The 27,093-nt window shown below is 37.6% G+C and overlaps 1 protein-coding gene across 1 annotated transcript in view; it reads right to left on the bottom strand.

Moving 5' to 3' along the window:
• Positions 1–1,190: 1,190 nt before the first annotated feature.
• The window catches only part of LOC127411675 (nesprin-2-like), a 166,842-nt gene continuing 140,939 nt past the window's right edge, over positions 1,191–27,093 (bottom strand). Inside the window, exons 111-128 of the mRNA XM_051647390.1 lie at positions 25,792–25,958; positions 17,043–17,205; positions 15,080–15,267; positions 14,800–14,950; positions 14,374–14,556; positions 14,114–14,251; positions 13,802–13,996; positions 13,277–13,574; positions 10,427–10,495; positions 9,761–9,882; positions 9,518–9,641; positions 9,187–9,386; positions 8,489–8,689; positions 7,742–7,870; positions 7,248–7,439; positions 7,088–7,135; positions 5,435–5,478; positions 1,191–2,799 (exon numbers count right to left, since the gene is read on the bottom strand). Of these exons, the coding sequence (XP_051503350.1) occupies positions 2,589–2,799; positions 5,435–5,478; positions 7,088–7,135; positions 7,248–7,439; positions 7,742–7,870; positions 8,489–8,689; positions 9,187–9,386; positions 9,518–9,641; positions 9,761–9,882; positions 10,427–10,495; positions 13,277–13,574; positions 13,802–13,996; positions 14,114–14,251; positions 14,374–14,556; positions 14,800–14,950; positions 15,080–15,267; positions 17,043–17,205; positions 25,792–25,958 (2,823 nt within the window). The 3' untranslated portion in view covers positions 1,191–2,588. The remainder of the gene's footprint in view (positions 2,800–5,434; positions 5,479–7,087; positions 7,136–7,247; positions 7,440–7,741; positions 7,871–8,488; positions 8,690–9,186; positions 9,387–9,517; positions 9,642–9,760; positions 9,883–10,426; positions 10,496–13,276; positions 13,575–13,801; positions 13,997–14,113; positions 14,252–14,373; positions 14,557–14,799; positions 14,951–15,079; positions 15,268–17,042; positions 17,206–25,791; positions 25,959–27,093) is intronic.

Genomic DNA, 27,093 nt, shown 5'->3' with positions numbered 1-27,093 from the left:
AAAAAATATGATCGTGCCTGGTAACGTGCATGTAAAATGGCTAGAAATAGCATTTTAGCTGAGCGTAAATCTGACAATTTACACAAGGTTTATTTCTATTTCTTCTGCTGCAAACTTACTTCAAACTTACTTCTCTGTCTGCTCGTATGAATGTGACACATCATAAGAAAGTGTTTCACTGCTGTTCAAATGCACTTTGGATCGCATCATTTATATGTATAAATGTTTTCTGTCTGAAAGGACTAAATATTAAATGAAACAAATGACAATAAAATGTAAAGTAATCTCTTCAGTAATCAAAATACTTTTTGAATGTAACTGTATTCTAATTACCAATGATTTAAATTGTAACTGTAGTGGAATACAGTTACTTATATTTTGTATTTTAAATACGTAATCCCGTTACATGTATTCCATTACTCCCCAACCCTGCATATAGGTTAGCATTAGGGTTAGGTATAGGTTAGGGTCAGGGCTAAGTACAAGTTGGGGTCAGGGTAAGACATAGGTTGAGGTTAGGTATAGTTAGGTTTAGATTTGGGTTAGGTATAAGATGAGACCATTAGTGAAAAACCTCAAATTTTGCATTTTTCATCTAGTTTAGTACATGTCTTACATCAGAAATATATTTTCAGCCTAACAATTTAGTGAAAAGATGAATTAAAAAAATATATTTAGTATGTCCCCCTTTTGCTTAAATGACAGCATGAATTTATGCTGACAAGTGATGGCCAGTGATGAGGTTTAGTGACTCAAAGGCTTATTTGTTCCTCTCTTTTAAACTACCACATGTTCATGTCTGTGAACTATTTTCAACACCTTGTCTGTGTATTATTAAGACGGAGTGCTTGTATTTGCTGATGCGCTCTCTGATTGTTAACACTACGGCAGTAAATGTTACACTTTTTTTAAATCGTTTATGAATTGTGTAAATACTGATGTCATTTTCAGTAGTTCTCATAAAGTCTGGCTTACACCAGGAAAGAGCTCCGTTAGCATTACCATTCATCTCAAAGGCAGTTGCTCGGCTGACACATGCATCCTAGGAATGTGTTCATCTATGGGGTCCAACTCCTTGAACGTCTGACCATGGGCCCCTGTAGACCCTATAAAAACATTTATTGGCAAAACTGTACACAGCTGAGAAATTAAATTAATATGTTGAAAAGAAATGAGAGAACACTTGTGCATATTTGTACATGATGTTTATTTGTAGTAAAATTTACTTCAAACTCCAAAAATAAAGCACAAAATGCACACCTAATTCAACATTCTCTCTTTCCAGTAGCTCACATTGGCAGTGCAAGGTTTGCTGCAAAATAAGTTTGTAATAAAATTAATGTTTTGCTGTGATTAATGGCTTTTTAAATCATGGCCTATGTCAACTGACCCAATATGTAATCCATACTATAACAATTGCTTAAATTAAAAACCCATAAAATGAACAAGTGGAGGAACAGCATTCTTAAGGTAACCATTAAGAATGAAACAAAGTATCTGACTCTTTGGCAGAAAGAGCGAGAGTTAAACTAGTTGGCTTTTTACCAAATTATTACCATCATAACTGAATTTCACTGTGTGGTTTTTCAGAACTGCAATATTAAATGTCAATAGACATCTTTTCTGCTCTGTGCATCAAAATGGCTTTGAAATCAGTGTTTATGAGACACCTTAAACATCCAACTGACCAAAAAAGCCAAAACAAAAACCAAGCAAAAAATAAAATAAACAGCTGGACACTGGAGTCTACTGCCAGAAGTCTTCTAGCAATGGACTACAAAGCCGTAGAACATATTTAGAGAAATCAATATCGTGTACCCTAGCTTTGTTGAGATAATTTAACCATTAGATAATTTAACAACACGCACACACAAAAACAAATGCAGCCATCAAACTTTAGGCTGAATACATTTAAATGTAAAGGACTAAAATTTAAAAGACTTAAATTAGCACACACCCTGACACCTCTCTTTCTCTTAATTTCTCTCCTTCATGGCATTGACTAAGGAAACAAATAAAATATTTTCATCACTGCAAGTCATTGCACATTGACTTTGATTCCCAGAAATTATACAACTCGTTCAGTCAATATGTATGAACATATTCCCTAATTGTCAGGTGAGTCCAGTCACTCAGTTGATGTATCAACAGGGTTTCTATTTAAAAAATAAAGATATGAGTAAAAATAAATACATTTCTTTTTGTGTAAAGGACAATTTCAGTGTTTCCATGACTCTCAATGACAGAGTTCTATTTTGCTACATACTACAGTTAGAAACTGTTTTGAGTTCCCCTTTGATGAGGCTCCGAGCCTGTATTTTTTTCCCAAAAAGCTCTCTAAGAATACAAATATACAGTACATATTTCTTGAAGGAAGGTTTCAGAACAATCCCTCTCTGTGACCAACAGACCCTACAACCAGAAACAGGAAGTTAAGTCAAGTGCTCTGATTGTTGCAATAAATGCTACTGAGTGTTGAAGACAAACGTAAGAGTTTAACGGATCTGCCACAAGAGAGTTTCTTGGGAAAAAACATCCTATTTCTCTCTCTAATTCTACCGAAGCAGTGTGTTTACGAGTGTCCATTCTCATGTCGGCGGGGGTCCGTTGGTGTAGAGGAGCATGGGGTAAAAGGATCGGGCAAAGTTGTTGGAGAGAGTGCAGCTGTAGTCGTCTTCTGAGAGAGGCACCAGGCAGGCCAAAACCAGTAAAAACAGGAAGAGGACATGAAGGGGCAAAGCAGCTCGCAAGACACGATATAGGAACGGCCTTGCACGAGACGAATCAGCCTTGGCAGCCCTGCAGGAAGGAGAGAGATACAGAGAAAAGGAAGGAGAGGTCAGTTGCATTTTTATACAGAAAATAACTTATTTAATTAATAGTTCACCCAAACATGAAAATTCTCTCGTCATTTACTCACTCTTATGCTGTCTCAAACTCATTTGACTTTATTTCTTCTGAGGAACACAAAACAATATATTTTGATGGAGATATGATGTGATTATATCCATACTATGCAAGTCAATGGGGTCCAGCTCTTCTGAGCTCCAAAAAGGAAATAAAGGCAGCATAAAGGTAATCCATAAAACCTGAGTGGTTTAATCCATGTCTTCTGAAGCAATACGATTGGTTTTGGGTGGAAGTGTAATCAAGCTTAAAATCTAAGGAGATCTAAGGATTGCTAAGGAGACTGCAGATGTCAAGATTTATAGTGAAACAGGAGTTACATTTTGGTTTGTTCTCACCCAAAACTGATCGGATCACTTCAGAAGACTTGGTTTAACTACTCCACTGTATGGATTAGCTTTTAATGTTGCCTTTATGTTTTTTTGGAATTGGATTTGTTGGACCCCATTTCATGGATTTAAACACATCATACATCTATGAAAATATCTTCTTTTGTGTTCCACAAAAGACTGAAAGTCATACAAGTTTGAGATGGCATAATATTCAGTAAATGATGAGAGAATTATCATTTTTGGGTGAACTATTCCTTTAAGGGTAGTTGCCATGAAAATGTCAAGCATTAAAGTATCTTGCAGCATGACATTCTATAATTAATCTAAAACTATGTTATACAAATTTTGTTTTGTTTTTAATTCTTGAATAATTATGAGGGTTCCCATTTTTTTGACTGCTTGATTTCCACGACTTCTCCAGTTGTTTCTGAATATGTAGTTAAGTTGACTACCAAATATGTTTTTTTTAAAACATAATTTTATAGAGATTGCACTCAAAAAGAGCAATTTTCAGCTGATGAAATATTTGAGAGCTGAGCACAGCAAGGAAAAATGATATTGCCTATAGGAATTTCCATGACTTTTAAAGATTTTACTAATTTCCATGACGGTCTGTCTGGAAGAGGTTAAAGGCTGGTTGTCTAATAATTTTCTCCAGCCAACTGAAAACAAGTCAGATATTATTATATTTGGGCCTCCTAAATATACTAAGAGGATAGCCAGCATTCTTTCAACCTTGGCGGTAACTGTGAAAGATAAGGTGAAAAATCTCGGTGTCATAATTGATTCAGCACTTAGCTTTGAGAATCAGATAAATTCTGTTGTTAAAAACAGCTTTTACTAGCTCAGAATGATTTCTAGGCTAAATCCTTGCTCAGTTTCAAAGATTTAGAGACAGTTGTTCATGCTTTTATCACCTCAAGACTGAACTATTGTAACTCTGTCAGTGGCAACTGTCCTGTCTGCAACTCGTGCAGAATGCTGCAGCCAGGCTACTGACTGGCACCAAAAAAAAGGGAGCATATTACTCCTGTGCAGTCCTCTCTTCACTGGCTTCCGGTGCGCTACAGAATTGATTTTAAGATTTTATTATTGGTTTTTAAAGCACTACACAATCTGTCTCCTCAGTACATTAGTGATCTCCTAAGCCACCACAAATCTTCTAGGCTACTGAGATCTTCAAACCAAATGCTGCTGGCTGTTTCTCGGTCCAAGCAAAAATCTAAGGGGGATCAAGCTTTTTAGGTAGTTGCCCCTAAACTATGGAATAATCTTCCCCTTCACATTCGTTTGGCCCCATCTGTTGAGGTCTTCAAGTCTCAATTGAAAACGTATCTCTTTTCTCTTGCTTTTGAATCTAGGAAATCTTAAACTGGAGTTATATGCACATACACTGTCTTTTTTTTTTTTATATTGTTTTTCCTGTTGAATTTATATTGTTTATATATATGTTATGTGTGGTGATGTTTTCATCATTCTTAATCTCCTAACTGTTTCTAGATTCTTGATTGTGAAGCACTTTGGTCAACAAAGTTGTTTTTAAATGTGCTATATAAAAATGAATTGATTGATTGATGACTTTTCAAGGCCTGGAAGGCACAATTTTCAAATTCTGTTATATTTCCAGGTTTTCCATGATCATGGGAACCCTGAATAATTATACATGCAGTTTTTGTGACCTCATATAAATTGAGACACTACATGGAATATTTGTCATTTACAAAATTCATGACTATTTAAAGGTGGAGTGTGTAATTTTTGTGGCACTAGCCGGAGTGTTAAAACTTTTCGGAGCAATCAAGCTATTAATGGTTCATTGTTGCGTCTGCATATTAAGTTGGGACAGGAGAAATTATTTTACTTTGAAAAAATTGCACACATAACCAATATGTGAACTTTGTAAAAGGCTAAAAGGTGAATAAAATTTTTGAAAAACATAAAAGAAATGGTTACTATTAACGTGCAAGTTTTATTCTAATATAAAAAAATTGTTGTGAAAGTCAACATGAACGAGCATGTTAAAGCTCTCAAGAGGTGAAAGTGGAAAGTGGAAGGTGTGTGTGTGTGTGTAAAAGTGAGAAGAACTAGGGAGTGTGTAGAAAGCACTAGGAGACATCAGCTTCAGCTTGGTCACTTAAGGTCACAAAAACACACCACTGAACGCAGATACACACAGAAACACTATCAGTGCGTACCTGACACTTGTGGAAGATCCCGGTGAAACACGTCCTGTGCTTTCCTAGATAGAGACAGAAAGAGTAGAGGATTGAGTCAGGTTTTTCTCAGAGATCACTTGATCTAGTAATCAGATAAAATCATACTGGGGGCTCTCCTTTCGTAAGTCTACGTGCAGCACTACGTGCAACGACTGTGTGCAATGTTAAATCCAATTTTCTTGAGAACGCTAATCCTCAGCACAATTTTCGTGTCAGCGCAAAGCACAAATGGGCATGGGTGGGAGTTTTTGCGCTATCTGTGGGTGTCTGTACGCAAATTGTGGGTGCATTGTATATAAATGAAGTGGTGCAAAAAACGATTTGTTATTTTCCTGAGAAATCGGTCATTGTGCTAAGACATTTCAGAACCATGTCTTCAGCACAAAGTCTAAATTCAGATCCTACATTTGCAGTTTGGAGATTCCACCAGCAGGTAGTAATAAAGTTCATGTCCAAACTTTGAAAATACAGTGGAACATCAAGTATGTCCCTGACGATCACTTTTGTAACCGTTTTATGATTTTCTTTTAATGAGATTTGTGTTAAACTATCTATAGGTCATGGTTTATTTTTCAGTTATTATTATTAGGCTATATTTATATTTACAATTGTATTTATGATCTAATTTGTATTGGTATTTTCCACCTCTTGAGTGATTTCTTTCATTGAAAAAAGGGGCTGGTGGAAGAAGTTGGAGACGGTAAAATGTTTGGATTTGGTATGATTTGTTTTGTTTTTTTACCACTTCGGTTCCGATAAAATCACTGTTAATACTAGCCATGATTTGTGCGTCAGATGAAAATTATTAATAATATTTACATTCTCTATAATTTAACGCAGCGTAAATCCAAATCCTGATGAGAACCACATTTTCCATGCGTATAAAAGCGTGTCACTAGATATAGACATTTGACAAGGACGCAGGGAATGCACAAAAGAACGTAGGTCCATATTTCTATTCTTCTAATTCATTGCATACAGTCCATTTACACTAGACTTGCCTGCACGAAAATACCAAAACTTAATGGCCATGCCCACTGACTTTGTGTTTATAACTTATGGCATAGCACTGTGCTTAGTGCTAGCGCTCTTAAAATAGGACCCTTACTGTTCTTTGAAAACTTCTATTTACTGCCAATGTCAGACTCTCAAGTCTCCAAGAGCAACGTTACAAGATGAAACCTACATTTTTGTGAATATTTACCTCATTAGAGGATTATGTACCCCATTTAATACGCATTATTTAAGCTATAAGTGGCAATGCTATATTTTGAATATAATCATGGCTAAAGGGCTTTGTTAGGCACAACGGGCAGGAAACTATATTCACAATATAGCACGGCTACACACATAATACAAATATTGATGACAAAACGTATCTTTAAAGTGTTATTTATTTTACTAAGCAAATGAATTAAGTGCCGTTCTTCCACCTCTAATGATCCGTTATGCACTGCTGTGCAGTGATACGGTGATCATTTGTTTTGCATACTGTATCATGGAATTTAGCACAGCTGGAACACTGTGTTGAACAATTAGCATCCAGGACTGAAACAATGTGTTTTTATATTATTACTGAATTTAACTAGACTTTGTAAATAACACCAACAATTGAGTTGACCAGTTCTGTACCTTGTGCTGTGTCAACGCTGTCCCGCCCACATCAGGACTCGATAAGTCCTGCAACAGAACAACAGACATCAGCAAATCAGCATGTTTTGCAAGTGAAATGGACCAGCCTGACCTGCAGTGAGTGTGTATGTGTGTGTGTGTGTGACTGAATGAAACATACCAGTCTGGTCTGCAGTGTGTGCAGGTCATGGGCAATCTGTCTGATCAGCAGCCGTAACTTGTTGCTGATGACGTGCACCTTCTCTTTGGCCTCCAGGGTATCTTCTCCCTGGTCCTGTAGCAGGATCTGGGATGAGATCTCCTGCAGGGAGTACACCTCCTTCTCACGAGACTGCAAGTCCTGTTGAACTGTCTATGTAAAGAAAAGATGAAAAAGTTACCAAATTACTAAACAATTAACAAATTCTCAAGGTTGTCCATGGCACAGAAGCTCTAAGCAAAAAATACCCCAACAGCAACTAGTAATCCTAAACCTAACACTGACAGTAACCCCCTAAGCCTAACATTTAACCCTAAACTAACTATTAACCCTAAAAGTCAACTTCTGGCATATTTAAATATGAATCGAGACATTATTTAGTCCCACTATGATTTTGTGTCTATATTTTCAGATATATTTTACAATAATAGCAAAACATGCCCACACACACATACCTTGAGTGTATCTTGATGCTCTTGCAGGATGTTGAGGTCTGTGTTTTGGTCATGGATGTTGACCATGTAACGCTGGCTCTCTGCTTTAGCTAACCACAGCAGTAGAGAGTGAAGAGTCTCGTGGAACTCCTGAGAAAAACAGAACATCACATGAGTGTCTGTGTGTACATGGTTTACAATATCATACTTAACGGTAAAAGGACTTTACAAACGCCTTACGGTAAGTTGTATGGCATTCAATTTATCACAACATTCTTAAAAATCAGCCACGCAACTAACTCAAAAAGTTATAAATATTATTGAAAATTTATGCTTAAAGCTCACTGCCTGTTGGTTAACACATTCCGCTTTTAAGCACCTTAGTTAAAGAGAGACAGAATTTAGGTAAGTTTTTTATTTTTAACAGAATTGAGACACCGTCAACAGGTTTATTAAGAGACTGAGACGACTCTGACATGGTACGCTGTGGCTTTAAGAACAACCTGTACCAACCATTCCTGCAACTTTTTGAAACAAACAACCAAAAACCCTTAGTTGTGGTTAACCCTTGAATCAAGTGTTCTGTATTATCATGAAAAGGAAGCGCAAGAGTGTGAAAGTGCACAGAAATGTAGCTTTGCTTAATGCATGCAGAACTGCTGTTCAAAGGTGATCATAGCTAAAAAAAACTCTCATGGTACATTACTGTATTGTCTCAACCCTTCCAATCAAACCTACTGTCAGTACGTCACTTTTTTTTTTTTTTACCTGACACTCCATGAGTGCTTTGTGCAGTCGGTGCTCCCAGCTGTCCAGGGCCGCACAGGCCTGTGCCCATTTCTGGTTGGCTGACTGCAGATTCTCATGCAGTTCCTGTAGTTCAGTGCTGTCTCTGTTCTGGAAGCCCTGCCCACTTAGATTAACACCAATCATCACCGATTTGTAGCCGTTAAACGTTCTCTGCATTTCCTAATGAGAGAAAAACAACAACATGAACTTACAAGGAAAATTTTCATTCATATTATCTTTCTAAATTATAATAATTGATGAGTAGAGCAGAAATTAGCTTGAAGTGAATAAACGAACACATGTGAACGCACATTCTATATTAATGTGCTATATTTCTTGGCCACCATAAACAGTCTACAGTTAAGCTAATGAACAAATATCACACGAGTAAGAGTGTTGTTGTTCTGAATATCAACATGGCTGTGATAATTATTATCAATAATAAACATAATTATTTATTGAACATTGCCATCTTTTATCAAATTGCACTTGCTGCTGTTGTAAAAAAACCATTCATGGTTATGTATTACAGGGGTTTTGGGCAGTCCACTACACATTGTGCCAAAGAACAACAATTACCTTGGTAAAAATCAATGTAACTTATGGCCTTGAGTTGATTCATGCCTCATTAACTTATGAAACTGTTTCTATCACTTTATAAATTTCTCTCTCACTACCTTTAGTTTGTGGATATTGCTCTCCATGTCTCTTATGTTGGTTTTTGGCTCTAGCGTTTGTAGTTTCTTCAGCTCGGGCAGCACACCGTTGAGCCATGCCATGACATCACAGAGGTCAGAGTTCAGTTTGTGCCACTGCTGAAGATCCTGCGGCGTGCTGCACGACTGCACCTGCAGGAGCTCCCATCGCTCGATCACCCCTAGGACACAAATCAGAAGAGGGCAAAGGTCAGCAATCTTTGAAACTCAACGGATGATTAAGCATGTGTGTAGAAGTGTGTGTGTATTTTAATATGAGTAGGCAGTCAGCATGTGTATGTGTGTGTAGTACCTGTCTTATCTGCTGCAGAGAGGGACGTCAGTCCCTGATCCTCCAGCTGATCTTCCTCATTCATAATCAGTTTCACTCGTTTTATACTGTCTATACTGCCAGCACACTCAGACATGAGCTTATCCTACAGAGAGAGCAAACACAACAAACTGTGTGTTTATGTTTGCAGCCCTTTGGGTGGTACAATAGGCTAGAGTTTAGTAAAAGTGTGTGAGCATGAGTGTGTACTGCATGTGTACTCACATAGGCCTGTGGTTCATACGGTGTGGTGGTGTCAGAGGGGGAAGAAGTGATGATCTCTCTGTTTACTCGTTTCCTGTCTGGCACATCGGGAGAATGCCATGTCTCAACCACTGATCTCCCCCCTGAGCAAGAAACAGAGAAAGAGATTTTAACTCTCATAATATCAATAAAAACATACCATGTAATCAAAAGTCAGCACTCAGTTGCAGGTCATGCAAAAAAAAAACACAGATTATGAAAAATATATATATAATGTGTGTGTGTGTGTGTGTGTGAACTTGTCTGCATCATACATGCACTTGTGCTCCAACACATACAGAAAAAGACTCTTGAAAAACAAAAACAAAATATAAAGAGCCATTAAGAGTGTGACACGGGCAGCTGCTTAGAGGAGGAATGTGTTAGCCAGCAGGCAATGAGCTTTAAGTATAACTTTTGTATAATATTTATATTTATATTTAATATTTATTTCTATAATATTCTCTTTAGAGATAAAGAGCAGGGAATGTAACTGGGTTTGATGGGAATGAAGGAACATGGTCATGCAGGATGCAGTTGAGTTGATGCAGTTGATATGTAATACAGGTATATGCTGAAACGCTAGAAACACACATAATGTATGTAATGATCAGTGAGAGTGCTAACATGCAGCAGGCTGATGCCTACCAGTCACAGCCTTCAGAACTTTTGCTGTAGCTTTTACATATGACTCAGAGCTCTCAGTGACCTCTACATCTGCAAAAGAAGAGTGGCAGACAGACACAGAGATCTAGATAAACTCTAACAGAGTGGCAGACAGCAGACAGAAAGATCTAGATTCACTTTAACAGAGCAGCAAAAAAGAAAGGGGTCTAGATAGACTCTATAAGAGTGTAAGATAAAAGACAGCGAGATCTAGGAACACTGTAATACAGCTTCAGAAAAAAGGTATTAGATACACTCTAATAGAGCATCAGATAACACAGATATCTACATACACTATAACAGAGTGAAAATTAACAGCCAGAGAGACCTAGAGACACTAATAGAGCATCAGATATCAGACGTCAAGATCTAGAAACATTCTAAGAGAGTGTTCGAAATCACACAGAGATCTAGATACACTTTAATAGAGCATCCGATAAAACAGAGATCTAAATACACTTTCATAGACTGCCAAATAAAAGCCAAAGAGACCTAGAGACACTAATAGAGCATCAGATACTAGGCGGCAAGATCCAGAAAAACTTCCTAGGAAAAAGTCTAACAGAGCATCAGAAAAAAGACAGATAGATCTAGACTTTAACAGAGCATCAGATAACATGGATATCATGCACTTTAATAAAGCAGCACATGACAGACTGAGAGACCTAGATATACTAATAGAGCGTCAGACAGTAGACGGCAAGATCTAGATCCACTTTAACAAAGTGTTAAAAATCAGATGTTTTAAGATAAAGCATCAAAAAACAGAGAGATCTAGATGCACTCTAATAGAGCATCCAATAGAAAAAGAGATCTAAATACACTTTCATAGAGTGCCAAATAACAGCCAGAGAGACCTAGAGACACTAACAGTGCTTTAAATATCAGCATGATCTAGATGAACTTTAACAGACGGCGAGATCTAGAAAAACTCTAACAGAGCATCAGAAAAGAGATCTAGATACACTCTAATAGAGCATCAGATAACCCAGATATCTAAATACACTTTCATAGAGTGCCAAATAACAGCCAGAGAGACCTAGAGACACTAACAGTGCTTTAAATATCAGCATGATCTAGATGAACTTTAACAGAGCATTAGAAATCAGACAGAGAGATCTAGATCCACTCTAACAGGGCATCAGATAACACAGAAATCTACAAAGACTGTATTAGAGCAGCAAATAACAGAGATCTAGAGACGCTTATAGAGCATCAGATAACAGATGGCGAGATCTAGAAAAACTCTAACAGAGCATCAGAAAAGAGATCTAGATACACTCTAATAGAGCATCAGATAACCCAGATATCTAAATACACTTTAATAGTGTGGCAAATAACAGCTAGAGAGACCTAGAGACACTAACAGAGCATCAGATATCAGATGGCAAGATCTAGAAACACTCTAACAGACCATAGAAACAGACAGATAGATCTCTAGATACACTCTTATAGAGCATCAAATAACATAGATATCTACACATACTTTAATAGAGTGTCAAATGACAGAGAGACCTAGATATACTAATATAGCGTTAGATAGCAGACAGCGAAATCTAGATACACTTTAATAGAGCATTAGGTAACATAGAAATCTACAAACACTTTATTAGAGTGGCAAATAACAGACAGAGAGACCTAGATATACAAATAGAGCATCAGACAACTGATGGAGAGATCTAGAAACACTCTAACAGAGGGTCATAAAACAGACAGATTCAGATGCACTCTAACAGAGCATCCGATAAAACAGAGATCTAAATACACTTTCATAGAGTGGCAAATAACAGCCAGAGAGACCTCAAGACACTAATAGAGCTTTAGATATCAGGCAGCATAATCTAGAAACACATTACCAAAGGGTCAGAAAACAGAGATATCTAGATACACTCTAATAGAGCATCAGATAACAAAGAAATGTACTTAAACTTTAATAGAGCGGCAAATAACATAGAGATCTAGATATACTAATAGAGCATTAGAAAATAGACAAAGGGATCTAGATTCACTGTAACAGACCGTCATTTAGATAGATACACTCTAATTGAGTATCAGATAACAGAAATCCAAATATACTTCAATAGAGCAGTAAATAACAGAAGAGAGACCTAGATATACAAATAGATTGTCAGATAACAGACAGAGAGATCTAGATACACTCTAATAGAGCATCAGATAACATAGAAATCTACAAACACTTTATTAGAGCTGCAAATAACAGACAGAGACCTTGATATGCTAATAGTGTCAGATTACAGATGGTGAGATCAAGAAATACTCTAACAGAGCATCAGAAAACAGACAGCAAGATCTAGAAAAACTCTTACAAAGAATCAGAAAAATGACAAGAAAGATCTACTCTAAAATCATCACATAACAGAAAACTACAAACACAACAGACACAGAAATCTAAATAGACTGACTGAGCATCAGTAAACAGTCTGCGAGATCTAGAAGCACTAACAGAGTGTCAGACAACAGAGAGGTCTAAATATACTCTAAAAGAGCGACAAATAACAGACAGAAAGATCTAGATACACTAATACAGCGTCAGATAAACGACGGTGAGATCTAGAAACACTCTAACAGAGCGTCAGAAAACAGAGATCTAGATAAACTCTAGACAGAGACCTAGAAGTTATCTTACAGAGTAAACAGAGATGGCTTAGAGTGAAATTCTTTATGCAGCAAATGTTATTCGGGACTGCATGAATTTGTGGGTAATTGTCTGATCAGTTGTTTAAATTGTTCTTTCCATACCATTAAAGTATCTGATCTTAAATTCAGTTTGCCTTGATTCTACAAAATATCTTGCGGGCAGTGAGTAGTTACCTGATAGGGCACTATAGTACGTCAATTCCTCATCATCCTCTGGAGATGAAGATCCCCCCACATCGACTGTGTGGTCCCACTCCAGTGGGATGGAATCCACACTGGTGGGCGTCTCACGCCCCGAGCACTCTAGAGCAGGTGGTAACAGGTGGCACACAGCTTGTCGTACCGTCAGAGAAACATCAGAACTCATAGCAGCTTCCTCCTCCTCTCTTTCCCTCTCCCACACCCCACTGAATTCAGCCGAGTCCTCCGGATCTGTGTCTCTGTCTGAGAAATCTCTTTCCTCCTCCAGCGCCTAAGACAAGGGCAGAGTGGGAAGCGCTTAGTCAGTACTAGGGTCATGCAATATACAGGTACAAAAAAATCTGTTACATATGTATTGTACATATATCATGTTGATGCCAAAACATTTTTATCAATCCAACACTAGTGAGTACTAAAATTGTAGATAATAATAACAATAAAAAAATGATGTATTTGTTTAATGAGCATTTGCTTTGTGATGTGTGTTTTAAAACTAACCGGGCATCTGCTGATGAGGCGATGGTGGAATCGGGCGACCCTGCCAAAAACTTCTTGGCAGTATGAGTGCAGCTCCTCTAGCTCATCTTCAATGAGTACAGCGTCCAGTGGATCACTTTTCTGGATCAGATTCTCTCCAAACACAATCAGAGCATCGATCTTATTCGTGTTTAGAGTGATCTCCTGCTGAAATGCCTGCAGGAAGTAAAAAGCCTCATTATTCTTCATTCTGACCTGTACAGACCTATTTAACCTGTTTAAACCTTTTATATTACATTGGAAAAAATTTCAGATATATCAGAGTGTACTGACGTTGAGTTGACGCATCTTCTCGTGGATATCACTCTCTGAAAAATGCTCCACATTGGTGAGTTGAAGATCCATCTCAGTCAACCACACCAGAATCCCCTCCCTCGTACCCTCGAAGTCTTCACGCTGAGATGTGAAATGCTGCACATAAGAGAAGGGTTCAGATGGATGGATTGACAGACAGATACATAGACGGATGGATCTAGGTATGGACAGATGGATAGATGCATAATATATATATAATATATGACATAAAGTCTGACCTTTAACCTGCGGAGCACAGCAGCCACTCTTTTCTGTAGTGTATCCCAGCGCTGGTTTCCCTTGTGTACCATCAACTTCATCTTACTGGCGCCGTCAGTTCGGTTCTCTCGCGCCAAACGGCGATATTGTTTATTTACCAGCTCCAGTTGCGTCAGACGCTCATGGACCTGACGCTGGAACGCCTGAATGTGTACATGTAAAAAACAAGAGTTTAATAATTGTTCAATAATCTTTACCAGGCCCTACAGTATATACATTACAGCAAAAATAATGCTGCCAATGTTACACCCACCACTAAAGCTAGTGCAGTGTTTTAATTGTGTGCACATCAATTTTAATCTGCATGACAGTTCTAATGCTATTTTTCTTGTTTTAATGTTACATTTTATTCCCAATGTTGGTAAAACATCAGTGCATTGACAGACCTCAAACTTTTTGAGTTCCTCTTTAGCACAGGTGTAGAGCACGTCTTTGGTGGCGGGATTGGCCGCTGTGCGTTCTGCTGTATTAAGCCACTCTTCAAAGCGTGCATAGTCGTCCAGGAACTTGCGCCACAGATGCCATGTCTCCTCAATCCTACAGGGGGCACCAGATTGCAGCGGGATCAGAGAAAACAATAAAAGTTAAATACATTTTAAAGAGTGAGTGTGTATCTAATGCAACCAAACGGTTTGTGTACATGTCTGTAATTGTGTTTGTATTGACCTTATTCTCCTTTCCATGGACATGGCACATATGTTCCTCCAGCGACGGTCCAGACTGAGTGTGGTCTGCTGAATGGAGTCATTTTCTCCATCACTGCCACAAGCGTCCGCATCATGCAGCAAAACATCACACAGGGTCAGGACAGATGTCACACCCTCTGTGTGCTGTTCAATGTCCCTTTGAAGGTCCTGTTCAATATAAAAAAAATTAATAAATAATCACACTATAGAACTAATATATAACACAAACTGAAAGAACTTGCAGTCATCCAAGCAAGCTTGTGTTAGAGTTAGCTTGTGTTCTATGATTTGTTAAGAATTAACAATATCAGTCATAATACACTGTGCTTTTCAGATACATAAAAATAAAGACAATATGCTTCTAAATGTCATATATATATACTTACATAACTTAATAATATGCTAATGTACTTAGTATAATTTAAAATTAAAGTCAACATGACATTAAAATGTCCAATTTACTTTTTTAATGCATTTTCTTTCATATCCCTTTAAGCTCTGATGGTGTTTTTAAAGATTTCCTGTTTCAGTGGCATACCCAAAAAGAAAGGCTTATAACTAAAAAAAAACAAAAAAAAAAAAAAAACAAAGAGGGTCTAGTGTTTGGTAAAATTTTAAAGAAAACTTTTAAACATTTTTAATGATATACATTTATAAAACCTGAGGCTCTCAGACGGCTGAAAAAATCACAAAAAACTTTTTTTCTTATTTTTCTGATTTTACATTATATATCTCAGGGTGTAAATAATGTAACTCCTCTGCTTTTGTTTGAATCCAAATCATGTCACCTGTAACTGAGTAAAATTTTTGTGTTGATACAACAAACCAATCAAAAGTTATAGCATTACAAAAATAATTAATCCTAATGTCTAAAAACATCTCCAAGTGTCCAAAAGCCTCTCCAAACAAATACAACATAATAATTGTACATAAGAACTAATAACACATGCAAACAGAACAATGACTTAAGGTTTGCATAGCATGCATACATGATTTTAGTAATGAGATTTCACAGAATGAGTTTCATTCTGTGCCATTTGAGTCATCATTGAGTCTGTGTCAGGTACTTGGCACCATCTCCCAGTGGCCATATGTAATTTGAGTGATTGATCACATAACTCTCTGCCCAAATATGAAGGAATATCACCACTGGTTGGAGCAATCTGAACCCAATCTGACTGGTTTAGCATTCCATGACGCTACAGCATTTCCAATGACATCATTGATCCAGGTAAGCCAGATAGCAAGATGCCAGATACTGTGTGCACATTGTGCTTCGTGTGGGTTACCTAATGATCTATGCATCAGATTACTTTGTGCATGGGCTCGTTTTAAAGATAATCGCCTCCTCTAAGTAATGGTATGTGAAATTTTATGTTCTGTTTATAAGTTATAAGCAAAAATGTGGCATATGAGCAACACCTGTTCACATGAAATATGTATGTCAAAGACATACCGATTACCGATTTTTTTTTACCGATTACAACAATATCTACAGTGCAAAATTTTAAATAAATCATTAAAACGGAACACTTCTTATTTGTCTGCAAATTTCAAAGCACTTGTTCAGTTTTGGTCATAATGCCAACATGCATTGTAAAGTAGAGCTAAGCTTTAAAACGATAACTATTTTGTGTTGGTCAAGAGTTTAGTTATTAACATTTTTATATTTTTTTTCTCATCTGAGCTTAAAGGGTTGATTACAAATAAATTAATGATTCATCCACAATAAGAACAGGAAGTCTTATTGTGAAAGATTCATCAATTTATGTGTAATCTTTTATTAAAATGTAATAACTTCTGCTTTATTTCTGAAAGGACATTCCCTTTCTGCTGATGTCATGAATCTCTTACTTTTTCAACCCCTCTCCTCCAACAAAGGAGCATCATCTATGAGACATGAAAGACAGATGTATTGTGGTTTTGTTGAATGCGCTGTTTACCTGATGCTCTGCTAGTTTACGCTGTATTTCCTCACTGTGGCAGACGCTGTAGACGATGGGTTTAGCTAGCTCACCCTCAATGCGGGACAGCCATGAGCGGAGATTACTCATGTTCTTATCCAGCTGTTGTACTGTCACCAACATCTCCTTCAGCTTCCTTACCCTGAAAATCAATCAATCAATCAATCAATGCAACTAACCTATAAATGAATGAATGAATCAATCAATCCCTCATTCAGTCATTCAACAAGTAAATCACCCTTGTACACATTAACAAAGACATAAAGAGCTTCAAAACCTGATGAAATTTCCTCTTTATTCTCTGTCTGTCACTTTATCAGTCAACTCTGCACCTATGTATTTTCCTAACATAACGACAGGTCTTCTCAGTCATTTCTGAGAGTTCTGATTGGTTTGATATTTGCCCTCCTGTGAAACAAATGTAGATATGAATACTTCTGGTATATGACCTTTGTTCTGGGTCACACAAAAAGTTAACTTTGAATGACCTACATTGCTGCAGTCAAACTATCATTACTGTACAGCGAGTATGTCCAGCTGAAGTTCACAAAGACACAATGCAGGCAAAAGCCTTTTTGCTCAGTCAGAGTGTGCAGTGACCCATTTCTTGTCCGTCCGCTGCACTCTATTCAAGTCTGAGCGGGTAGATGGCTTTCACACCGCTCAGTGACGTCATGTGACTAAGAAGATGGTGACTTTCCTCCATGGTCACGTGATCATTCCAATGGAGGACCAACCAAAACAAACCAGATGATGTGGAAGAAGTGACATCACACAACAGCTCGACTGTATGTGATAATGCAGTGTTTGGTCACCAACACAAATGAAACAGTGCTTTCCATATTTTTAAATACACAATATGACAGTGCAACACATCTAACTATTAATCTCTAGAATATTCTAATAGCTATGGAGAAGGCAGATACCAAATAAACGGAAATGGCAATAAACCTTTATTAACAATATAGGCTTAAGATGAAGAAATACAGAGAGATATGCAATAAAAATAATTGCTGTTGCATATAATTTTCTATGCATTGATATACATGCATGACTCTGATGCATTTTGTTTCATCTTCACAGTCTGGTTGCATGGATTGTTTTTGGTGCATGTCTGTTTAGAACAGCAAGCACAGAGTGCATGTCATCCATAGAAACAAGCTTGTCCATGCAAAGCAGGATTTGATCAGTCCTGCAATCTAGGCTAGTGTAACGCTCATTGCAGCTGTCTGTTTACACACACGCTGACAAAAGTACTGTCCATCCCCCTAACTCACACACATACACACACATATGCATGCTTATATGCAATTAGGAAACACTTACTCACAGACCGGTGAGGCTGCTCCATGACTCTTGCGTGTTAATGTTAGCATGTCTGTGTCTGAATGGCTGAGGCTGATAATACACACACACACACACGTCTTAGAGATTGTGAGCTACCGTTTACAACTCTCCCACCCCCCTGCCTCCCCTCTCTCATTATTCAACCCCTATCTCTCCCTCTCCCTCTCTCTGTATGACCAAGAGGAGAATTCAGCATTAGCATGCAATGGCTTTCTCATGAGAAGCAGGTACAGGTACAGTGGAGATTTCCTTTGGAGGAGACACACACTCTGCTATCTGATAAATTAGAACACAGAACACATATTTGACATTACCCAAAGGTAAGAAACATCAAAAAGGAGATCTCTTTAATATCTCAATTGTTTCTCTTAGACAGTGATGAAATTACATGGAGAATGAACAGAACCTTTAGTCTCCTGCTTCTTAAAGGAATATTCCAAGTTCAATACAACAAGATGAGTTTAATCGACAGTATTTGTGGTATAATTTGGTATATGTGGTATATTTGATTAAAAAAGCTCAAATCTGGGTTTCAGTGAGGCACTTACAATGGAAGTGAATGGGGCCAATCCGTAAATGTTAAAATACTAATTGTTTTAAAAGTATTGCCATGAGACGTAAAAAAATATGCACGTTAACATGATTTTGTGTGATAAAATCTCTTACTAACCATTTCTGTGTAAAGTTATATTCAATGTTACAACTTCGTTGCCATGACAATGTAACACTGTAAACCCTAAAATGATTTAAACATCATTACAGCTCAAATAATACACAAGTTTTAACAGAAGAATTAATGCAACATTTTTATAAAATTATAAGCTTCACATTTCTGCACTTAAAATGGGTCCCATTTACTTCCATTCTAAGTGCCTCACTGTAGAGTCGAAATAAGTTTTTGTTTTAATCAACAGTTTAAGGTAATCATTGAGCTAAACTTGTATTGAACCCGGAATACTCCTTTAAAACTTTTCTCCAGAAAAAAAGATCCCATTTTCTAGTGTATGAATGAATTTGCATTTGTTATTATTGGAGTTACATTATAGTTTTATAATTCTCAGCTATTATTGAAAATTTAAAACCTAAAAAATTAGGTTTTTATCACATTTCTTTTATAAAGAAAAAAGTTTATTGAAAAATATAAAAATATTTTTCTGATGCATATGAAATATGTTGCTAAAAATAAAATAAATGATGATGGTGATGGGTCAGTTGGAAATGTTGACAAGGCAAGTAAAAACCTCAACTACTGGCCTGACTGATCCGGGAGAAAAATTCCTTATTGTTGAGCCCTGAACAAACAGTAATTCACGTACATGCACAGTGAAGCATCATGTACTTTTGAAAGTCAGATTTTCTTTCTCAAACGAGACTCAGGACACCTTCCTTACCACAGTCAAGAACACAAGGGTGTGAAAGAGAGAGATAATGTGCATGTATGTGTGAGTTCAATCAAGGACATCTACATGTGTTGTGGTCCTCTGTGGTCTGAGATTATGTTCCATGGGCTAAAGCTAATTAAATATAAACCTAACCTGAGCAGATTATCAATCCCAGAAGAACGCCAGACCTGGGTCGTCTCTTCAACAACAGCAACAGGTGGGGGAACTTTAGTAATAATTGGAAACAAGGACGCAATGTCCTGCAACAGTACTCACTGAGCACAAATACTTTCACCATCAACAATACACAGAAATATACACACACTAAAACCAATGACCAATAAAACAATGAAGCCCCCAGTGAGGAAAAAAAAATAATAATAAAATAAAAAAATGTGATATTCTACTATAAAATTAACAATTGGTCTGAACGGCAAGTATTAAACTTTGGCGCATCACTTGTCGCACAACATTTATGCTATGAACAGGAATGATACCTGAAAACTTATGATGAAAAAATGGATGAAGAAATGCTCCGATAAGGAGCCGAGCCATATCGAAGCACCAGAATATCATGGTAGTGGGCTCTTTTGACCTGGAACTGTAAGCAACCATCTAGCAACAACATCCTACCAACCACCAACACCACCATGAGCATTGTGCTGGCAAGTTTTGCATGGGCAAGCACCCCTTGCATGCTCTTCAGAAGTTATTGTGACCTCTTAAGTGACCTCTATTAAATTTCAAGCAGTTCAGCTAAATGAGTCGATGGATCTGGGCTAGAGGGAACAATGTTGGTGGGCCTCACAGAGATAGAGCTGCTTGTCAAAGACCTTCTTTCTTTAGAAGAAGGTAATTCACGGGTGTTGGAAAGATTCAAGCACACTTCAGCTCTCTGAAGGGTTTAATTCAATCATCCCACTTCACGGGTAGTCAATATTCTGCTGTTCTTCACTCAAAAAGATCTCCATTCAGGATGATAGTCATGGTGGATAAAGATTACGTTGAAACGTGGAATCTTATTTTCTACAGTACAGACAACAGAAAGCTGTCACACTCCCTGTCTAATATAAAGTTGCTGCTATAGCAACAGTTCTAGCAACAGCTGACTGAACTTCTTAGTATAACACTGCATTGCCACAGCAACCAATATGTCTTGACAAACAACGGAAGACTGATTCCCAGCAAATACACTTCAGTCAACATCAAACACAAAGACATGTTTACTTAGCTAAGTGGGCACATAACATAGACTTACAGCATATTGTTTTTATATAATTCTAAGTACATAAAGATACACACCATAGTATTAGTTGGTCCTTAAATCAGTAACTAAAAAAAAGTGTGCTTTAGGAACTATCCAATGTGGGCAACATCAATGTTTCAGACCTAGAGTCCACACTTGAGGGAGTGTGGTTGTGTTCAGTGGGGGGGTTTAAACACAACATCTTCCCCGTTGTTGCCCCTTGTAAGTTTTATAAGATGACAAGGTTTCAAGAACATAATTGCTGCCATCATTCAGCCAATAGCAGATGAGCAGAAGCCCAGAGCTTTGAAGTTGATTGGCTAAAAGACACAATAACAGCAGACAGAAGACTTATGGGACAATGGGTGGACCCGAGCTAGCAGGCAGCAGCTGCCTTGTGTGTGTATGTGTGTGTGTGTGTGTGTGTGTGTGTGTGTGTGTGTGTGTGTGTGTGCAGATGCTGGAACTCCGAGCTGAACTCCACTGTGATTTTAAGTGACAAAAGAGTTGGACGGGTCTGTGTCAACTTCTGTAATCCTGCTTAGAGATTCTGTCTCAATCACACACTCCTTTTTGCAAGTCACTGCTAATGGCCTATACAAATATATACACCTTTATATTAACATTTCTCCTCAAATGGCTTAAATAAACATACATTAAAAATAATCTTGGATCAACTGATAGAGAAACACAGGAACAGAAGCCAGCTGAGACAGACTCAGGCATGTCTGAGTCACGGCTGTGAACTCTGACCTTAGACACAGAAAGAAAACAAATGACTTCAACAGATTTATTAACCGAGACACAGCCCATCTCTTCACCAAAACATTCTCTTTCTCTCTCTTCCGATCTGTACAAAGTAAACGTAAAAATGGATGTTTCACCAATTCTGTCATCATCTACTCCTTGTCATTACAAACTAAAAGTTGATTGATTGTGGATTTTTCCGATATGATAATTAAGGTGGTGGAAAAGGCCGATAACCGATTATTCGGCCGATATTTTTTAAAAGCGATTTATAGAATGCTAAAACATTTCTTAATCTTTCCTTATTATGAAGGGCACAGATATTGAGACTACAAGAGTCCAAAATGAAAATCCCAAAAGCAGTTTACTGTGCAACACAAATCCCTATAATAACCAGAAAATGTATGATCTGGTGCATAACGCAGGACTTTTAACTATAAACAAGCAAACAAGCAGGAATAAAAACAAAAAAAACAACTATCGGCATAGATTTTTGCCAATAACCGATGGTTCCAAAAAGCAACTATCAGTACTGATTAATCTGTCAAACAGATATATCGGTCTACCTCTATTACAAACCCTTATGACTTTTTATGACTTTCCATGCTGCTCTTTAACTAAAGAATTAAGTGATCAGGCTGTGAATCTCCAAAAAGTACAAAAAAAGCACCATAAAAGCACTTTAAAAGTAGTCCATATGACTTATATGTGGAAGAAACAGAGCGAAAATCCGAAAGAAATGTAAAAGTCAATATTTAATGAAAAACATAATCTGTCAAATATAATTTGTGCATTTTCAAAATTGGCACATGAAGATGTGATATGCCAGATTTCACATCAAAGATGGCAAAAGCCATTGGCCCTCATGTTGTGTCGTAAACTATCTAAACACGTCAAGTAATTGGGTTTGGAACGACATTAAGGTGAGAAAATGATTACAGAACTATCCCTTTAATATTCTTACAGTAAACACACGTCCACTATCTGTCAATTCCACTTAATTCTAAATCTCTTTATGTCTACTGGTTTGACTGATGGGAAGGAATGCTGACAGGCACAAAGTTCCAGCTCAAGGTGACAGGCAGACAAATAGGCAGTCTCGTGCCTGGTTACCTACTGATCCACAAAGCTACTTTTGTGTCTACCTGCACCTGCAAATCCTGTTTCAGCCCTTAAACCTTGACATTAGTGGCACAGAGCCAGAGTTAATATTAAAATCTCCTACTGTAGATGCTCAGGAGACTGCTCAGCTAGGAACTATAATAAAAATGCCTGCAGCAAGCCTTAATTTTTTTTCGACCCATAAGCAAAAAAACAAGCAAACATGCTACTAATGCAATAATCCAGCCATGCTTTTAATAGTTAGGCCTGCAAATTTGGCTTCTCATTTAAATTAATCTTGTTTTAAGGATTTTTATATATTTTTACTGGAAAATTACTGATTACGCTAATGCATTACGACACAGTGTTGCACTTGATCCCAATCAGATTTGACAAAACCAGATATTAACCACATATGACAGAAATGTGCATTATGCATTTTAAACAGCGAATTTTCCAGGATTGCAGATCCTTTGATCTAAAGCTCTAAACGTGAACACACCTGCTGTAGGCAACAGTGAGCTGCAGGTTAGGAGAGCAACAAGTCACTGGCTCTTTTCGCTTGACTTCCAAACCCCCCACCCTGACCTCTTCCTCTCTTAAGAGGCTTGTTTAAGCAACACAATTACAATAAATGACATACCACAAGCTGATCATCTTACAGTTGTAGCACTGGAGTTTTATTCTGAAGCTACAGGAATGAATTTTAGAAAAAGCACAAGAAGAATGAAGAGAGGTCTCTGTCAGAATGTTAGCTGATATTTTTTTTTGGAGCCGATAAATCTCTTACACTGTGAATAAATGTAAACAAATTTTCATAATCTTTAGAATCAATGACTATGGACCACAAATTACACATATGTCTGTCTGCTATATGTTGGCCTAATATGATAAAACACTTATAGATGCACTGAATTTAATACAATTTATGAATTGCTTAGGGACAACTGGACCAAATTGCAGCTATGAATTGATAACTCAAACATTTCACTCAAAGTAGAAAAGGACAGAGTTTGGATAGAGAACACGATGGACAGAGATTAGACAGAGCGATCCAGGGAGCAAAAAGGATAAATAAAATTATTAGAGGTATGGAGTGAAATTTAGGTGAATAAATGCTAATTATGATGACAATTTCCCAGAGACCCTGTGGAGAAACAGAAAAATAGAGAAAAGGCAGCATGAAGAGAAAGAAAGAGACAGAGACAGGAAGACAACAAGCAGGCCGTCAACGTGACATGAAGCTACAGTCACCATCTGTCTAATCAAAGAGCTGTCAATCAAACGAAGAACAGGATAAACCAAGCACTCCCACCTCACTCCCCTCTCCACGTTCCACCCTGATACTGCCCATCTGGACTGACATGCACGTACCACATTTAAATGCCCATTCTTTTCTTGTTGCCCCTCTCTCTCTCCCTCCCTCTCTCTATCTCTCTCTCTCTCTCTCGCAGTCTCTGTCTGACTCAGTGGAGTTGATTCTTAGTTACATTGAATGCGACAAACAACATTTCCTGTTTGTTATATAAGGAATATTCAGGCCCAGACAGAATCTGCAAACTCTCTTTTTTGCATTTTCTTTAAATTTTTTGGGATAATCTGCTGAATTCTGCATGCTGGCTTTGCATGCTTGCTTTAAATATATTTTAAACAGTAAAAATTGTGTTAAGCTAAGCGAAGAGTACTACACTTTTGGTAGCTACCAGCATAATAAAATTAGCAAAACATTTAAATAAACGAACATGCTTTTTAATGTATTTTTTTATCCCCTTTTCTCCCAATTTGGAATGCCCAATTCCCACTACTTAGTAGGTCCTCGTGGTGGCGTGGTTACTCACCTCAATCCGGGTGGCGGAGGACAAGTCTCAGTTGACTCCGCTTCTGAGACAGTCAATCCGCGCATCTATCTTATCACGTGGCTTGTTGTGCATGACACCGCAGAGACTCACAGCATGTGGAGGCTCATGCTATACTCCACGATCCACGCACAACTTACCACACGCCCCATTGAGAGCGAGGACCACTAATCATGACCACGAGGAGGTTACCCCATGTGACACTACCCTCCCTAGCAACCGGGCCAATTTGGTTGCTTAGGAGACCTGACTGGAGTCACTCAGCACATCCTGGATTCGAACTCGCGACTCCAGGGGTGGTAATCAGCATCAAAACTCGCTGAGCTACCCAGACCCGAACTAACATGCTTTAACCAACTTCGTGAATGATGGCTGTTCCAATTATGTGGAAATCTGCTGAGTTTCTGTATTGCATAAATTCTGTGTTGGCCTGGCAATACTCTATAACATGTAAATGGGACAGCTCTACTGGTATGAGGACTGAGAAGAATCTGATCAATGTCTGATTAATGTTCACATTCATCTCTCCATTGTCTCTGACGCATCTTAGAAAATACATCGCAAGCAGTCCATGTTCCATGACTAGCTTGTAAAAATACGGCAGTATACTCAAGTAACTCTTCAGAAACAACTAGTGAGAGCAAACAGAGAACAGAAACACAAATGTAAAGAGGTCATATCATAAAAAATCATATCCTTAATCATAATGCAATGCAGGCTTTGCACAGAGGCTGCTATTGAAGGATGGAGCAGTGCAAACTATATTGCATCCTTTAAATAAGCGTTGACTTGTTATTAAATTCATATTCAAAGAGGTTAGCCAATCATAACAGAGGACATTAATCCATTAAGGTCTTAAATGTTAAGTAGTAAAGCCAGTTTAATTCTAAAGGTCAGAGAGAGGATGGAAAAACTACATTATAAGAACTACATCTTTGGTGCAAGAAACCTTATATGTGAACTTCTAGTAAAAAATGAAATACAGAAAAATGTATGATCCCTTTATGTTTGTGTTCTAGGAGTATATATAATATAGTTGTATAGCTCACTTGGCTTCGATGTGATCAAATAGATGCTGCCAGCGGTCATTGATGTCCTTGATCTTTTCATTGATTTCTGTCTCTTTGGTCTTGTTGCTGGCAGAGATGAGTTGTTCTCCAAGCTGTTTCAGATGTGTTTTATTCTCACTGAACAGGTTGATCTCCTCCATGCAGTCCTGCAGTGTGTGTGTAAGAGGGTGGAAGAAGTAATAGTGATTAATATCTTTACAATCTATATCTTTACAGGGCACTTCACATGAATCTTTAGAGCAAAGTTCAGTCTTACTTGGCCATCAAATTCCAACCTTAAATTTTAACTTCTGTCTTTATTTAATTTCTTCTGAATTGAAATATGTTTGATTCAGATGCATCCCTACAGATGTGTACTACTTTAATGTAACTTTTGGGTGCTTTATAAGCTTTAAAATGAGTCACTTTCAACTGCAATTTCATTGAAAAGATGAACCAGGATATTCTTTCAATTTTTATCTTTTTTGGATAAACTGTTCTTTTAAGACATAATTTATATGTTTATTAAGCAGTTTTCCTTATAGGGACCGTTGGCTGGCCTGCACAAAGTATTTGATTTCAGGTTTTACTATTCTTGTGGGAATTAATTTGGTCGTCACAATGTTGACTGACACACACACACACACACACACACACACACACACACACACACATGTTGGTACTCCTATCAAAATGAAGATTCTCCATAGACATAATGATTTTTATACTGTACAAACTATATATTCTATCCCCTTCCCCTACACCTACCCCTAAACCTAACCCTCACAGAAACCTTTTGTCATTTTTACATTTTCAAAAAAACATTGTTTAGTATGTTTTTTAAGCCGTTTGAATTACAGGGGTGTCCTCATAAACCACATGTATAGCATAATACCCTCATAATTACTAGTTTGTAACCTAAAAAAATGTCCTAATAAACCATAAAACCAACTCACACACACACAAAAGTTTACTGTCATGCTCTTGTTGTTTGTTGGCTTACAATAAACACTATGAAGCCAAAGAGGGAAGTTAACAAGCAAATGAAGGTAAATTAAAGTTGAATGTCTTTGTTTAGGTTTAGCAAAAAGCAGGCTGTAAAATGCCGGAAGGGACTGCGCAATATGTATGGGATTTAGAGTTCGACTGATATAACGGTTTTGCTGATTAATCGGCAACGATAACAGATTTCAGGAACTATCGGTTATCGGCAAAAATCCACACCGATAGTTTTTCCCGATTGCGTCCAGTACTGTAGCAGCTGGGAAGAGACCGCTGTCGTTATATGGTATGAGAGCGACC

The sequence above is a fragment of the Myxocyprinus asiaticus genome, chromosome 21, assembly GCF_019703515.2.
Source record: "Myxocyprinus asiaticus isolate MX2 ecotype Aquarium Trade chromosome 21, UBuf_Myxa_2, whole genome shotgun sequence".
NCBI lineage: Eukaryota > Metazoa > Chordata > Actinopteri > Cypriniformes > Catostomidae > Myxocyprinus > Myxocyprinus asiaticus.
Note: the sequence above shows the minus strand (reverse complement) of the source record. Positions and strands in the feature narration are given on the sequence as shown.